General features: G+C 33.1%; 2 protein-coding genes across 2 annotated transcripts; one reads left to right on the top strand and one right to left on the bottom strand.

Moving 5' to 3' along the window:
- Nucleotides 1–14: 14 nt before the first annotated feature.
- LOC132716701 (uncharacterized) lies at nt 15–1,670 on the top strand (the record flags this gene model as incomplete). Its single annotated transcript, XM_060700025.1, has 2 exons — nt 15–395; nt 1,448–1,670. Coding segments are annotated over 2 exons (402 nt in total), but the record flags the coding sequence as incomplete, so codon positions are not given.
- A 1,628-nt stretch (nt 1,671–3,298) lies between these two features.
- Nucleotides 3,299–15,315, bottom strand: LOC132716689 (uncharacterized). Its single transcript, XM_060700010.1, has 6 exons — nt 15,074–15,315; nt 10,146–10,223; nt 8,726–8,812; nt 8,199–8,285; nt 6,523–6,778; nt 3,299–4,895 (listed from the first exon to the last, which is right to left on the bottom strand). The coding sequence occupies exons 1-6, from the start codon at nt 15,266–15,268 to the stop codon at nt 4,294–4,296; spliced, it is 1,305 nt and encodes a 434-aa protein (XP_060555993.1). The 5' UTR covers nt 15,269–15,315; the 3' UTR covers nt 3,299–4,293.
- Between the last annotated feature and the right edge of the window lie 1,042 nt (nt 15,316–16,357).

Genomic DNA, 16,357 nt, shown 5'->3' with positions numbered 1-16,357 from the left:
AAAAGGTGTAACAGACGATTACAAAAGAGGTTGCAACCGACGATAACAAAAGAGGTGTAACCGACGATTATAAAAGGGGTGCAACCGACGATTACAAAAGAGGTGCAACCGACGATAACAAAAGAGGTGTAACCGACGATTACAAAAGGGGTGCAACCGACGATTACAAAAGAGGTGCAACCGACGATTACAAAAGAGGTGCAACCGATGACTACAAAAGGGGTGCAACCGACGATTACAAAAGAGGTGTAACTGATGATTACAAAAGAGGTGCAACCGACGATTTCAAAAGAGGTGTAACCGATGATTACAAAAGAGGGGCAACCGACGATTACAAAAGAGCAGCAAACGATGATAACAAGAGAGGCAGTTTTAGCTTCGATGTTAGCTTCTTGGTAAGTTCTTAAGATTAGAAATTTTCTTAAACTTCTAACCTTACGATTTTGTCGTTGCCAATCAAAGAATGACTACATTTTGTTTTTCTGAAAATGCTCTCACATAATAAATAAATGAGCCGCGTCACGACAAAACCAACATAGTGCGTTTGCGACCAGCATGAATCCAAACCAGCCTGCGCATCCGCGCAGTCTGATCAGGATGCTATCAGTTTCTCTACTTGTAATAGGGTTGGTAAGCGAACAGCATGGATCCTGATCAGACTGCGCGGATGCACAGGCTGGTCTGGATCCATGCTGGTCGCAAACCCATTATGTTGGTTTTGTCATGTCACGGCTCATATATATTATATCTACATGTTATTCATGAATGAATTGCTCGTGAGATTGATAGCAATAATTTTATATCAAAGTTAGGACATTCTCATTTTTACAAGTACCTGACATGTACATACTAAAAACTTAATATCCGATGTAGAATTTGTTTTTTTTTGTGTTAATATTGGAAGCATTCACTAGCCGAAAATAATCAATACACTACTACAAACATTGTGTTTTCCCACTTATTATGCGTCTAAAATGCGAAAAAAATTTTATGTTTAAAAAAATGTTGAAAGTATAACAAAACAGTGCAGGGATTCTAGTTTTCGGTTTGAACAGAACAAATTCTTTTTATTTTCTATGCAATATTTTTTAAAAAGATTCAAAGGCATTGTAAAAATTATGTAGACAAATGACCTGCAGATATTGCAGGTATGAATATGCTGTACTGTACATGCTAAGTTAGTGTAATGGATTTGTCCAGCTTTGACTTTGGAACGGTCTATTCATACTTAAAGGGATCTAATTATCAAACAACAAAATTAAGCTACCAACAGTCTAGTACCTTGTCAGAAGGCAGGCCTGGCTCACTATTGTGGCAAAGGCAAATCACGTGCGGTTCCAGAAGAAAAAGGGTAAAACAGAGTAAAAACTTCCTTATTTTTGCATTTTCTATACAATATCTTCAAGGACTATGTCAATGTTTTCTTTTATTTATTATTTATTTCCAGAGAGGCCTAAGGCAGGGCTAAGAAAACCATCGGATAAAAAGGAATAAAACGGTTCGCAATTGCTATGGCAACGACTGATTGTACCCGGACTACGACACAGATCTGTAGAACTCCTTTAGAACTCATACTTGTTTTATCCATTTGCTGTTCAACTGCACAACAAATTATAAAATAATTCCTTGCAAATAAATGCATTTTTCTCATAAAATATGTTTTGTGTGCCATTTTTTCCACTACCTTATCAAATGTTCGTACAGCATTTATAATTGATGCCTACACAACAGTATCAACGTAATTATCATAATTATGGATAAATGTGCATTGCTTATGTTCAATCATAGGTAAATATATATCTAAATGCAATGTCCCTAGTGTAGGTGTAAAATATATAGAAACACGTTATCAAAAATTATTATATTAGTATCACTACAGTTGATAAGTCATTTTACCCCGATGTACATGGTGTATCAGATCCCCCCACCCCCACGATTTAATCAACCGAAGCCTAATTGGAGCCCTCACCCCCTACCGCCTTGTCAACATTTACACTTTCCTCTTTACAAGGGGTCCATTATACAATAATTTAAAGTGGTACGACTTCAGGTCATCTTAGAGATAGGATTATTTACTGCTAATTTGATTTTTAATCTCTAATTAAACACTTTGTCTAAATAACACAACCTTGACTAAAGTTCGATGACTAAATTGCATCTTGTTTTTAGTTTATAAAAGTCATATGGTAAACTTGATAGAGCAAAAAGTATCACGTTCTGTGTGTTTGTTATTGGGGACCTCGCTCTGTGAATTACCTCTGTTTTGTTTTTATTTATATTTATATATTTTAAAGGAAAATAAATAATCGATTAAATTACATACTCACCAATATTGAAGTTTTAATGTCTAAATTAAGCTCATGTTCTCATTTTCTTAATCAGTCAAAGTCTGTCATTGAAAGTCAAATATGCAATATACATATGTATTATTAAGGGTATATTTTACAAGTTCAGTTGTCTTATGAACCAGAACAACAATTCTTATTGTACTTTCTAAACTAGTGTGTTACAGCATCTCTTTATAAACAGTCAGATAAACAGAACGAAATGTATAGGTAAACTAATTAAAAGGGCCATATTATTAAGTCCTGATTATATTACTGGCCTAAGAGGGTCAGGTTATATTACCCTGGTTCTATCCCCAGTGTTACTGAGTAAACAAGAGCGTCATGCTTTTTATTTCTGGAACCCTTACTAGATTGAGTGAATTAGCACTGGGTCAGGTTATATAAATTGCTCTGGATGTGTTACCAGAGTTAATAAGTTAACAAGAGGGCCATGTTATTTATACTGCATCAGATTTAAAAACAAAAGGGTTATTTTACATTGCCCTGGAGCACTTTTCTAACCTTATTAATAAGCTAATAAGATGGCCATGTTACATAATGCTTGATCTCTTACCAGAGGTAATGGCATACATGACAAATCAAAGGACTTTTAACATACCATTATATAATCAAAATGGTAAAACAACTTCAACAAATAAAAACAAATTGTCTCCTTTGGCAGATTCCAGTGTTGAGAAAGTTCATACTTACTATAGATCTATAAAATCTGAATAATTATAAAAGATACTCTTGCCTCTTTTTTGCTGGAGGTTTAAAGTCACCAAATACTGAAAAGGTCGTATAGAAACACATACACTTTTACTGGTGGTGAAAACAATCATGTGCCCCATTTGATTCCCCCTTGCTTTACACTGTACTGAGCAAATGACAAGGGGAAGTGTAAAATGGAAGATTTGAATAAGTTTGAAAATTCTGACTTAACAATAGCCAGTAAATACAACACAAATATATCAAGTCAAATCAAATATTTTACTGACAAAAAATATGAACATAGTCATCAATAATAATAATGAATACATATAAAATATGCAGAGAAATTATGGTATGCCTACATTAAACATGTATAATATGTACATCCAATAATACTGTGTACAGCATGATACTATAATGTTACAAACAAGAGCTATCAGTAAGACAGTGAGATTGACTATTCTCAATGTTTGACAATGATAAAAGGGGCATAACTCTATAAAAAAGTAACTCAGAGTTATGGAACCTGTGCTCATCATGTGAGATAATCACAGGGAGCAAGTGTGTGACGTTTCAATTCATGGCCTTCAGGCTTCAGTAGTTTTGGAGATACCAAGGTAAGTATACTAGCTCTCCATATTTATTAAACAGTCACAGCAAACTTACGACAAAATAATGTTTATATATACAATTGACATTAAGTTACCAATTAACATGAAATGAAGGCATGATACTTTCAAAGGTAAATCAAATGAAGAAGAAAAGTCTGGGATCATATCACTACATTAAAATACTACTGGTCTGTCAGCATCATATAAATTTTAAAGAGTTCCTTTGTAAAACAATTGCAGTAACAGTTCTTTCATTTGTTTTGTTTTAAGGTAAAATGACACTTTTGTAAAGGCCACATTGTGACATTCTAGGCTTAGTGCTGGAGAAAATCCTGATATGCCTCTTTGTGTATAATTTCAGGCATTAGCAGGCTAGTGGGTAAAACGACAACGTCAAACCTTCCATAATCTAGCTGAATAGCTTTCTCACATAAAAGAATCAAGTTTCTAGCAAGATTCAAACCTTCATCAATGAGGTACAATTGGTTGGTAAATGTACCTGTAGCTTAAATAACTAAAACTTTAGAAAAAAAAGGATAAATCTCTGATGACCTATATCCTTAACATGTGAAAACAAGTATCATTTCTTTAATTACTTTCAGATGAGCATCTCCCTTTTACTTGAATGTAACAATCTCGATAAATCATTTCATTCGGATACACAGCATATCACTGCGGTTTTTTTCCACTATGATCTGAGCATTATATGAATTCATTTTCTCAAAAATGCTGAATTTTTCTGGACAACTTTTCATTGTTCTCCCAAATCCTGAGCAAGATATGTTTAAGGAAGGGCTTAGCTTCATTTGAAAAAATGTTCTGTAGTTTAGTATGATCCATAGAATAAACCAAGGTCTGCAATCGTTTTCATTGAATGAGAAATAAAATTTATTAGACCGGAACATTAAATCATCAACCGGATCATATATCAGCACTTGAAAATAAGTTGGTGAAAGAAGAACTGAAGGTATAAGTCTACACAAATCTCTATGTCTGTTATATTGGGTGAAAGCAAACACAACTGACTGTGCAACAAATCTATTCATTTTGTCAGCACTATAACACAATTTCATTTCCTCAGTCACCCCAATCACAGAACTGATATTATGGTTTAAAAATGTATCTTCATCAGGATCAACTTCGTCTGTTTCATCTAGTATCTGGATAGTACAGGCCACTAAGTTCTCTCCCTTTACTTTATTTCCAGCAAGTATGTCTACCTCCCCGTGCCATATTTCTTCAGATCCTAAAATACACATGAACACACAGTCATATCAATGATAAGCTGCTGATATATTAAAGGAACATTGCTGTTATACAAATTTGATTGGTTTTGGGTGTTTTTTTTTGGTTGGATTTAAATTCCCACTGTTTAAGTTATAAATGGTAATTTTCCAGCATTCCCGATGATAGATCTCAGGTGCACCTTAAAGCATTATTTTAGAAACAAGCAGATATTACCTAGGTAAAGTCACTATTATTAAACAAAAGAATGATATATTATTAAACTCAAATTATACAATATAGAGTATTGATAAATTGCCCTATATAAAGATTTGTTAGATCACAGTAACTTATGTTTTGCCTACATGAGCCATGTGACTGTGTCTGTGAAACCCTCCAATTGCTCAAGACATAAAATGTATATGATAGACAGCTTACATGACTATAGTACATTAATATAAAGTCAAACTAATATCAAACAATAATTTCACACTGTGAGAATAAGCAGTAGCCTACAAATTTAAGGTTTCAGATAAATATCATCATGGTTGTGAATTTCTTAAGTAATAAAAGTAAAAAATCTATGCTAGAGTTATGTCTCTTGCACAAATGGTAAAACTGTATAAGGCTTTGAAACATTAATTTTTTCTTGGTTTTCATTTTCACTGATCTGCTTATCATTCTGTCAATTAAAAAAAAGAAGTCCATAACAAAGAAACATTTATTGTCAAAGCATGCAATAATATATCTTAAATGATCAAAGCAGATGTTTTCAGTGTGTAATATTTCCTGTAAGAAATGATGAGATCATTTACAAATGTACTACATCTGGTACTCAGTGGCTTTAAAGCAGCATGCCTCAAGATTCATGCAAATTTTGAAAATGTATTTAAATGTAAAATACAGTGAACTGAACAAAGAAATTAATTTACACACTGCAAAGGGTGCTTAAAGTCCAAGTAAATTACCGAAAATGGGTCAAAATATGCAAAAATAGCCCTTACTGTGTCAATAACTCAGTACAAAAAAATATGGTGATGAAATTCCATGAGTACTGCAGAATCACTTATCAATCATACATAAGATGTTAATTACCACTTGAATATTTTTTACTTTTCTTAAAAACTTCTTCACATCAATAACTTAAAACAGTAATTATAGTCCAGCACATTATCAAAATTCTAATACTTGCCGTATTTTACCTATTTTTGTCCCTAAACAGGAAAGACAAATGAAATTAAACAATTTTTAGAAATTCCTGTGAAATGTTTTTTGCTTTTATTTTGGTTAGCTTCCAACACACTTTCAGGGCATATGTTGAATGGCAATTTCAAAGCTTTACTAGTGGAGAATAAAGTTGCCCTTCTGTGCATTTTTTCAGGCATGAACAGGCACTTAAGTAGAACCACCAATGTTCTGTAAGCTAGCTGCTGGATAGTGTCACACGAAAGAATCCAATCTCCCTGTCCGGACTTGTACCCACCGTGGTGAGGGGCAAGTGGTTTGAATACAACTATCTAAGCCACGGACGCTGTGAAATGTAATTTGAAGATATTCCATTATGAAAAATGTTAATAAATGTATATACTGAAAGAAACAGAGTAAAACAATTAGTATTAATTAATTAGTATTAATAATCAGTATCCTACCAATCCACATGTTAGAATTTCCTTCAAGTTTCTCATTACATCCACAGGGACATCTGATCTCTTCACACAGCTCGGTGCTTACTGAAGTATTCCCAGTTAACTTTGAAATCAAATGAATTCCAAACCCAGTAGCAAGATCATTTTCAGACTCAGACTGTTGAACAACTTTCTTAAGTTGATAAATATTGTTTTTCTCCATACATCTGTTTAAATTATCAATCATGACATCAGTATCTTCATCACTCAAAAAGTCAGTCTGTACAAAATGAAAACAACCCATTTTAATAGCACAAAAAAATCTGATGTAAACAATGTCAACCACATAGACAGAAAATCATATTATGCTAGCATTTATTCTAGATGTTTAAACTAGATATAATAAAGTAAAAAGTACAGTATTGTTTGCACTTATTTCTGAAATATGTTTTTAAGTAAAGAAACTTCATTCTCAGTTACTTACAAATGTTTGCTGCACTTTGGCTACTCACAAAGGTAACCACAGTTTTGAAGACAAATAAATACAAATATTCAACTGAAAATGTACTTAGACATAAATACTTAACGATAAATATATGTAGTTAATTTGATTTATACAATGGCTTCCAAAATATTTATATAGTAGTGTGATATCTCTAATAATATTCATTCAATATTGCTGAAATTTGGTGTTTTAAGGATATCTACAAGTGCCTTAAGTATACCAGTATGTTTTTGAAATGAAAATTATACCAACTGCAGCCACCCCCCCCCCCCCCCCCTACAGTATTAGTTCTAATTATGATGGATTTCTCTAAATTTGCTTGATTTTAAATGTAGACAATATGTCAATATGTAAAGTAATGTTATGACAAAATGTCAGCCTGTAAAGTGATGTTACACCAAATGCCAGCTAGTAAGGTGATTAAATGACAGAATGTCAGATTTTAATCAATTGTAGTGTTCATACAGAGACTAAGCCACTTTGTTTTTTTTTTAAATAAGCAATTTTCTTATTGCTATACAGCAGCATGTATGAAAGGGGGAATAATTCTGCAAAAATAATACTGGTATATTTACAGTTAACCAGTATCTCAAGTGAATATCTGTTGTTTTTTTTTTAGAAAATAAGGAAAAATATCCTCTGTTGAAAAAGGGGAAATACTCAAACAAATTAAGAAATGATTATCTGCCTTTTAGAAATGCATTCCAATATAGATCATGAACAAATGTTTTAAGATTTAAAAGGAAAGCTATGATAGTTTAACAAAATGTTAACCTAACCAAGCTAAAACATGTCAAAGAAAGGGCATCATTTTGAATTTTATCTTAACATTAACTGATGTTGTGACATGGTATCACATTTTACTTATAAACACTTTAACCAAGCTTTCGAGTATCAATGTAAGTTTCTTATGAAAAAATGGATCTTAACAAAAAGATTAACCAAATGTCAATTCAGACAGTTAGGGCGAAAAAAATGGAGCTAAACAATTAACTAGAAATGATGACAGATGCAGTCATTCTTTCATGTACAATACAATGTGTAAGTGACACAAATGTTTAGGACTGGAAGAGAGTTATTCCAAAAAAAACCTTTAAGCGGTTGGCCTTTAACAAGCAGAATGCAAATTCTTAGTTGTTAAGAAAAATATTAGTAAGCAACAACTGGTTTTAGGTAAGCTGGAGAAGGTACTTACAATGACATTAAGCTCTGATGTATCGGGTGACATTTCCTCGTCCCTCCTTCTTTTGTTACATCCTGCACTTCCTTCTGACCTTGGTGACTGCAAATAAAATTATCTTATAAAGAAAACGATTTGTACAATTTTAAAGCAGTTTTTAACTACCTGATCTATTGACTTATATCAAGTACCATATAGAATATTAGAAATGACATCATCCTTAGCACATAGTTCCCTTCTAAAATGTGATGAAATGACATTATTAAATGCCTAAAATGCATAAAATGCGCAAAAATGACGTTGTTGTATGGCACACAACTCATCTGGCAACTCCCATGCCAGAATGCCAGATGAAATTTCCGGCATAGGTAAAAACAACGGAAAACCCAGTCTGATAGGCAAGAACTACTTTATGTCATTAATTCAATTTTTACCAATATAATATACAAAACATTAATTATCAAACTTTACAAAAATGTAATAGAACACTGTTATGAAGCTTTGAAGGAATGCTTTTACCTTTTTTTACCTTAATTACTTACAGTAAATTTATAATCAGATTGAAGAGATGTTTGACTTTGATCTATTTTCCTTTTCCTATGCCCAGTAGTGTCTCCATCTGCTACTTCCTGAAAATATAATATTTGTACCATTTATAATTAATAAAACTTAAAATTATCAATTAGATGGCGTTTATTTCTTATTTCCAAGTTATTTCAAAGAGAAATTACATGACTATGCATGAAGTTAGAACTGTCAGACTTCTGTCAGTGCTTTACAGTTAAACAAGAGCCTAGAATGATAGTGTACAAATCTAAGTTTATAATGGGAAATAATTTAGTGAAAATAGAAGGTCTTGATCAATGACCTACATTAATGATATTAAAGATGTGTGAAGTATCTGCAAGCAAATCATTAAATAGGAATTATTCAGTAAAAAGTTTAATTCACTGAAGTAATGGATCTTGAACGGATCTTGAAGAATAATTTTAGAATTATAGCATATGAATACCTCTACTGATTGTTGAGATTGATCTTACAAGCAAAATCTTATCTAGGAATTTTCTAGTATCACATGATTCAGTCATTTTTATGCTTAAGTTATTGGTATTTGGCAGTGATAAACAGTTACCCTCTCATAGTCATGTGTCATTTTTTTAAAGTCATTTTGATGGCAACACTAACTGAAATGGTGGCAGTTAATACACCTTAGAGTAAACTTCCTTTCCTGGATTACTTACATGTATCAAAAATTAATTATCATCAATTTCTACACAAGTGACAAACTACTAATTTCATACACAAGTGACAAACTATTAATTTCACAAGATTTTTGAATCAGTCGTGAGAGACACATGACCATTATACTAAATGTCACAGATTAACTTTCACAAAGAAAGAACGACTCGCCCCAATGATGGAACCAGCCAGCACTGGATAATTAGATAATTTATTCTATGCTCTATCAATTGACCTAAGCAAACAAGCACTCAAAAAGGGGCCTCCGTGGCCGAGTGGTTAAAGTCGCTGACTTGAGATCACAGGTCCCTCACCACTGTGGGTTCGATCCTCACTCGGGTCGAAATCTTTCATGTGAGGAAGCCATCCAGCTGGCTTACGGAAGGTCGGTGGTTCTACCCAGGTGCCCGCTCGTGGCTGAAATAATGCCCGGAGGGGCACCTGGGGTCTTCCTCCACCATTAAAGCTGGAAAAAAGAACGACGAAAAATTTCGACGGGACACTCTAGGATGGCCCGACTTGAGTGTACGGTCGCCCATATGGACTTTCCGGCGGCGACCTTAAATAAACGCATTAAAAAAAAAAAAAAAAAAAGCACTCAAAACATATTGTCAAATAGTTTGCTTGGACATAAATTGTTCAGTTAAATCATTACTATCATAGAAAAATATTTATTTTTCCTAATCAAACTCAGCCTTGAATTTTGAATTACAAAATATTTACCAAAATTTCTGATTCAGCAGTTGCTTCAATCCCAACTGTATCTCTACCAAGCTTTACTTGTGCAACTGGTGCTGGAGTCTGCAAATAAAGTACAATGTACATGTAATGATAATTTGTTTCAGTGTGCAAATATTTCTATAAGGTTATGTACAGTCTAATCATTATTTAAATAATCATTTTTGTTGCAACACTATATAGACGGCATTCAATTTTAAAAGAACTTTAGAATTTTATGTTCTGAACCAAAAAACAATAATGTAAAAGCTTTTTAAAAGGTGGTCTTGATTGGCTACACCAAGTTACCAACTGTTACTGTATATACATATATGTACAGAAAGGTGTGTACAGGTATTCAATGTCAATCCAATATCGGTATTATAATTTTGACTGAAACATTGTATCAAACATTGCAATAGTGTCATGTTCAATTCAAGCTATGGCTGCACTGAACTGCTCTGGGGTAGAGAGTAGGACAACTGCAGGGTGTAGGTGGTTAAAGTGGAATACAGTCTTAGAAAAGAAAGAGAATTTATAATAATCTGAATAACCTATAACATAGGGAATGGCCATGGAGTGATGTTCGGGAGAGGGATGTCACATTCTTTAATGGGTATTGCAACCAGACCATGATGAATCTTGTAGAAAAGGGACAGATCTAATCTCTCATCTATATGTCTGAGTTTCAGTTTTCAAAGCTTAAGGGAGTGAAGCATGTTTGTGATGCTAGAGGTCTGACCATATCCAATTTGATCCATTTGTATTTTGTATTTGTATTTTAATATGGGGAGACCATACTTTGGAACCATATCAAGCTGGGGTATGACTAGCGTCTGGTAAGCACCGGACTTAATGGATTGGGATGTAAACTTTATATTTCTGCATACAAATGCTAAGGTTTGGTTTGGATGTATTGTTCATGTGGGCATCCCATATAAGGGTTTCTGATATATATCCCACCTAAATATTTAGCTGAGTTAACCAATTCTAATTGTACTCCATGAAGGTACATGCAGTACTTTGTTGGGATAGGATGTTTCCTTTTAGTGATGTGGATAACTTGACCCTTGGAGGGGTTAAATTTTATATTCCACTCAAACTTTTCTGACCAAATTAGGTCATTTTGATCAAATCCGGGTCAACTACCTTGGCCCCTGAGTCATATTGGCCATGTACCAACTCGGCCCCACATATTACAGGTAATGATTACTTTTTGTATATTTTCATCATAACTTTAATTGTCTAACATTTTCATGGTAACAAACCTCTATTGAATGATATTTAAAAGTTTTATTGATGACAGTACAAAGTAATTATTTGTTTGTGAATTTGTAGAGAAAGGAAGAATTTACAAATTTTATGCATGTTTTGCTAAGCACTTCAGATGCTTTTGTAAAAAATATTGTTCAAACAACATTGGTCGTATTACAGAAAAACAGTGTTAAAAACAATGACATTTATTATGGCATAAAAATTCAATATAAAAGCTTTATTTATGGATCCATATTAAACATATTTTCTTGATATCTTTTGAATACTTTTGTAGTAATTTACTCCTTAAAAAGTTTACTATCTAAACATTAACCTATAGCTCTTCAGCGCTTCTTATGTAAAATTCTTCCAAGTATAATTTCCAATAACCGTAAATTATACCATACCCAGACTATGGTATAATTTTCAGTTTTGAAGATCGAAGGAGTAAGTGTTTCTGGGCGGAGCTATAGGTTAAAACAGATACACCATTGGTGCGTTGACGATTTCTGGGTTTGCGTAAATTATACCATAATCACGTGACCTTTCTTATGCCTTAACCTCACGAGACGCAAACCCAGAAATCGTCAACGCAGCAATGGTATATCTATTACCTATTCTATTCGCGAATTCGAAAACCTAGCTAGATGCCGTTTCCGTTACTTTCTGGACATAGCTCTGGGGAATTCCCTAGTCCTTCATTGAAAGACATCGCATTTTCTTGTTTTTACAGTTTGACGATTATTGGAAAAGTTACAGCGGATTTGACCCATGTAAAAAATAGCTTCAAATCCGCGGTTACGTCTAAATATTTGGACTAATGGAGTGTAGTAATGAATTCTTTGTTTTTTGCCTTTTTTTAATTAAAGTGAAATAAAACAGAACTTTATAATTCTTTGTAAGAAAATAATTAAATATCATTGTATGAATATTCCATGCAAAAAATAAAGTAAATACACAAGTTAACGCAGAAAATATCTCTATTTATAATAAATTTTATTTATTATGGAAGATGCCACTATGACAGTTTAAATTTATTGATTTTCATTATAAACAATTTTTTTTGGAAAAATATGCAAAATATATTGATAATTTTCAAACACATCAATATTTTTACTTTAAACGGTAAAGTAATGATAGAAAAATAGAAATATCATGCAACTGTGTTATGTTCTTCATTTGGTATTATTACCCAGAGCTAAATCCTTAACATACCTGAAAACAATTAAGCTAGGTTTTCGAAAAGGTCAATATCCCAATTGGTTCATAATAGAGGGCTGAGTTGACCTGTGCCGAGTTGACCATTGCCGAGTTGGACATTATTGGTTGTCTCGTTATATTGGACAAAACTTATTGAATGCCATTTATAACTTAGTTTGTAAATTCTTATGTTGAACTTGAATACAGTGTAAGGTATTTACCAGTTTACATTCAAAATAGAAATTATAACTGAAATCTTCAAAGCAGTGTCAAATTTAAAATGTTTTAATGGTAGGAAGCGGGTTCACAGATTTTCAAATATCCGAAAAAGTTAGAACTTAGAGACCTATTTCGGCATAATACCAGTTTAACACCCCCGGGGTGTTTTAAATTTTACACTATATTTATTACAATATATGTTTGGTGTACCGGAGATGACTGAATTCATCTGTGTCATGGAGACGCTTGAAAAAAGTAGTTCCTACTTACCCATAATTCTTGTGTTACCAACGAAACAGTCAGTTACTTGCAAAAGCTGCTACGTGCAGCCAATCCGCCTTTCCAAGACGATCACGAATTTTAAAATATAGGTAACTGTTGCGTTGGTAACACACTAATTATGGGTAAGTAGGAACTTCTTTTTTCGAGCGCACACAATCGTTAATTTGGTAATCAGTACAGTAAATACATTAAATCTATATAAGATTCATTCCGTTTAAATTTTGATATTATTATACATTTATAATTAAGAACTGATACAGTATATATTTTACATTAAATCTGTATTATATTCATTCCGTTTAAATTTGGATTTTATTATACTTTTAAAACTATAACGCAATAATAAATGAACTTCAATCTCACATGATAGCACCCGGGTGCTAATATATAAGCACCCTTTTATATAAAATATCATGTGGAAACTGAAATCATTAAGGCAATTTCCCCAAAAAATTCCAAGCCCCAGTTTTAAAAGCATTGTAACCCCCCAGGAAAACCCTCTCCCCGGCAAAGTATTTCCTTTATAAGGCTATATTATATATAATGCATTGAAACGGAATGAATCGCATCATTGTCTCTCTATATATATACTTACGGAATAGCACCCGGGTGCTAATATATAAGCACCCTTTTATAAAAAATGTTATGTAGAAGCTAAAATCATTAAGACAGTTTCCCCAAAAAATTCCAAGCCCCAGTTTTAAAAGCATTGTAACCCCCCATGAAAACCCTCTCCCCGGCAAAGTATTTCCTTTATAAGGCAATATAATATATAATGCATTGAAACGGAATGAATCGCATCATTGTCTCTCTATATATATATACTTACGGAATAGCACCCGGGTGCTAATATATAAGCACCCTTTTATAAAAAATGTTATGTAGAAGCTAAAATCATTAAGACAGCTTCCCCCAAAAATTCCAAGCCCCAGTTTTAAAAGCATTGTAACCCCCCAGGAAAACCCTCACCTCGGCAAAGTATTTCCTTTATAAGGCAATATAATATATTATGTATTAAAACGGTATTAAAGGAAGTTCCCACGCGTAAGAAAGTAGTAAATCGGTCACGGGCATTGATTGGGCAGCACACCACACTAAATGAAGCCACAGCTTCGAATGGCCAGGGAGGATTTCATGGATATAGTGAATATTGTGGATTTAAATGACTGGTTGTCTTTAAAATGCATTTTCAGCTTGAAATTTGTTTTTGTAACATGTAATATGATCATTGGCAAATTCGAAAACATGGTTAGAAATAACATGCTGTTAATTATAGATGTCAAGGCCGCCATTGTTTGTAAACATTGCTTTTAAACAGCATGCTCGGTGAAAACAAGTAATTTTACAGGGGGGTACAAACTTTCAGCAATAGCAAAAAATCTACAAGGCCAAGCACCTATTTCTTTGTGATAGTTTGCATGCATAGGGAGTTGCTAAAGCAGTGACAGAGTTTCTGTAGTCCATATATTTGCAGGTATTTTTTGCCGGAGGGACGAAAAATGTTGTTTTGGGTCTCGGGCCACTATAGATTTTTGGCTTTTACGGAATGAATTGGAATTTTTTTAACTGCCTGACTGTTGTACATGGGATGATTTCATTACAGATTTGCAATGTTATGACATATATCATATATGTTCTTAACAAAATGGGTTTTCTTTTTCCAGGTTGTGTAGTTTGGGATCAGATTTATCAGACATATTGCTTGTAGGACATTGACGGCAGAAACTTGAAATTTAGTGTAGAGTGCTACCTTGGCATTAAATGTACTGCACGTATTCTGGGACATACAATATCCCAGGCGTATTGATACAAAGCGCCTGACTGACACAGATTTTTTATATTGTAAAATGACAGATGGAACCCCCACACCCCCCCACCCCCAGAAAAAAAGAAAAACACCCAGGGGTGTTAAACTGGTATTATGCCCCTATTTCTTTATCAATATCATGTAAAGCATTACTGAATATCGAGATTTTTACTTTCGTTTTCTTCAGAAATTCCGTCATTTGCAAGGCGTCGTTTGTTCTTTTAATTTCGAGCGACTCTGCAAGCGCTTTGAAGCTCATTGGATACTTTGGCAAACGCAGCTCAGGTTCCTTGAATTCCATTACTGAAAACGTGTTAATCAGTAGACCTTTAAGCAATATTCTTATGTCATCTTTATCTAACTTCATTGTGACTTTTTATTGTTTACTTTGGCATCAATCGGAACCTCTCGCACTTTATTCATTTATGAAAGAATGGCGAAAAGCGGCTGCTATTCCGAAACGACAATCCTTTCCGCTAAAAAAGTTTTTATGATAAAATTAAGAGTTTTCTATATACATTTGCATAATCATAGCAGACAGTATGTCCTGGTTCAAAGAATGTGTCTTATTCTTAAAAGCAAGGTCCATAGACTTGGATATACATCTCATCGTCATATAGTCATATAGTTAGCATAACATTAAATCTTCAATAAAATGTTTATTTTTCACTTTGTCAGAGATCAATGAGTGAAACTTCATATACTTTTAGGCTAAATGCTTTCAAGTTGAGACGATTGAGACGCAATGTTATATAGAAATACATCTCAACTGAAAATTTCAGCACGATCGCACCAAAATTGACACATATATGAAACCACTTATACATGCACACTTATAAGATTTGAACAATTTTAACTGTACATTTTTAATATGAGTTATAATTAAAGTCTCTTCATTAAACAAGATATGCCAAATATAAATCAATTCAAAGATATAATGCAACTGACATCGAAAATGTTAATTATAGAATAGATCTACATCTTAATATATTCAATTAGCATTCTACTATAGTTAATATATAAAACTGAAATTTGCGATCAAGTAATTTTCGTTGTAACTCTATATGTATATGAAATGGTGATACTATATATACAAATGTATGTCATATATATTCAATCTATTACCTTTGTTATTTATAAAATAATGTTAAACTCTCTACAAGGCCTTGTCTTTTGTTTCTGTCTCAAACTTTTGACTACAATATTCTATTGGAATAAGATGATGCTCGTATGATACTTATAAATATAGATCTATGTCGTCACTGCACACCTCCATGTACTTGCCTCAAACAAGTATCAGTTTTGATCATTCTTATACATAATGTTCATTTACAGTTTAATTTAAAAGTAAACAATGATTTAAATATCATCTGAAAAATTCACACAAGATAATGGGGTTTTATAAAAGACACATTAAATCTTTGCACCAAATATATTAACGTCTGTCGAATGGCAA

The sequence above is a fragment of the Ruditapes philippinarum genome, unplaced genomic scaffold (assembly GCF_026571515.1).
Source record: "Ruditapes philippinarum isolate M1 unplaced genomic scaffold, ASM2657151v2 ctg59_1_1_1_1, whole genome shotgun sequence".
Taxonomy (NCBI): Eukaryota; Metazoa; Mollusca; class Bivalvia; order Venerida; family Veneridae; genus Ruditapes; species Ruditapes philippinarum.
This window is presented reverse-complemented; position numbering and strand designations above follow the sequence as displayed.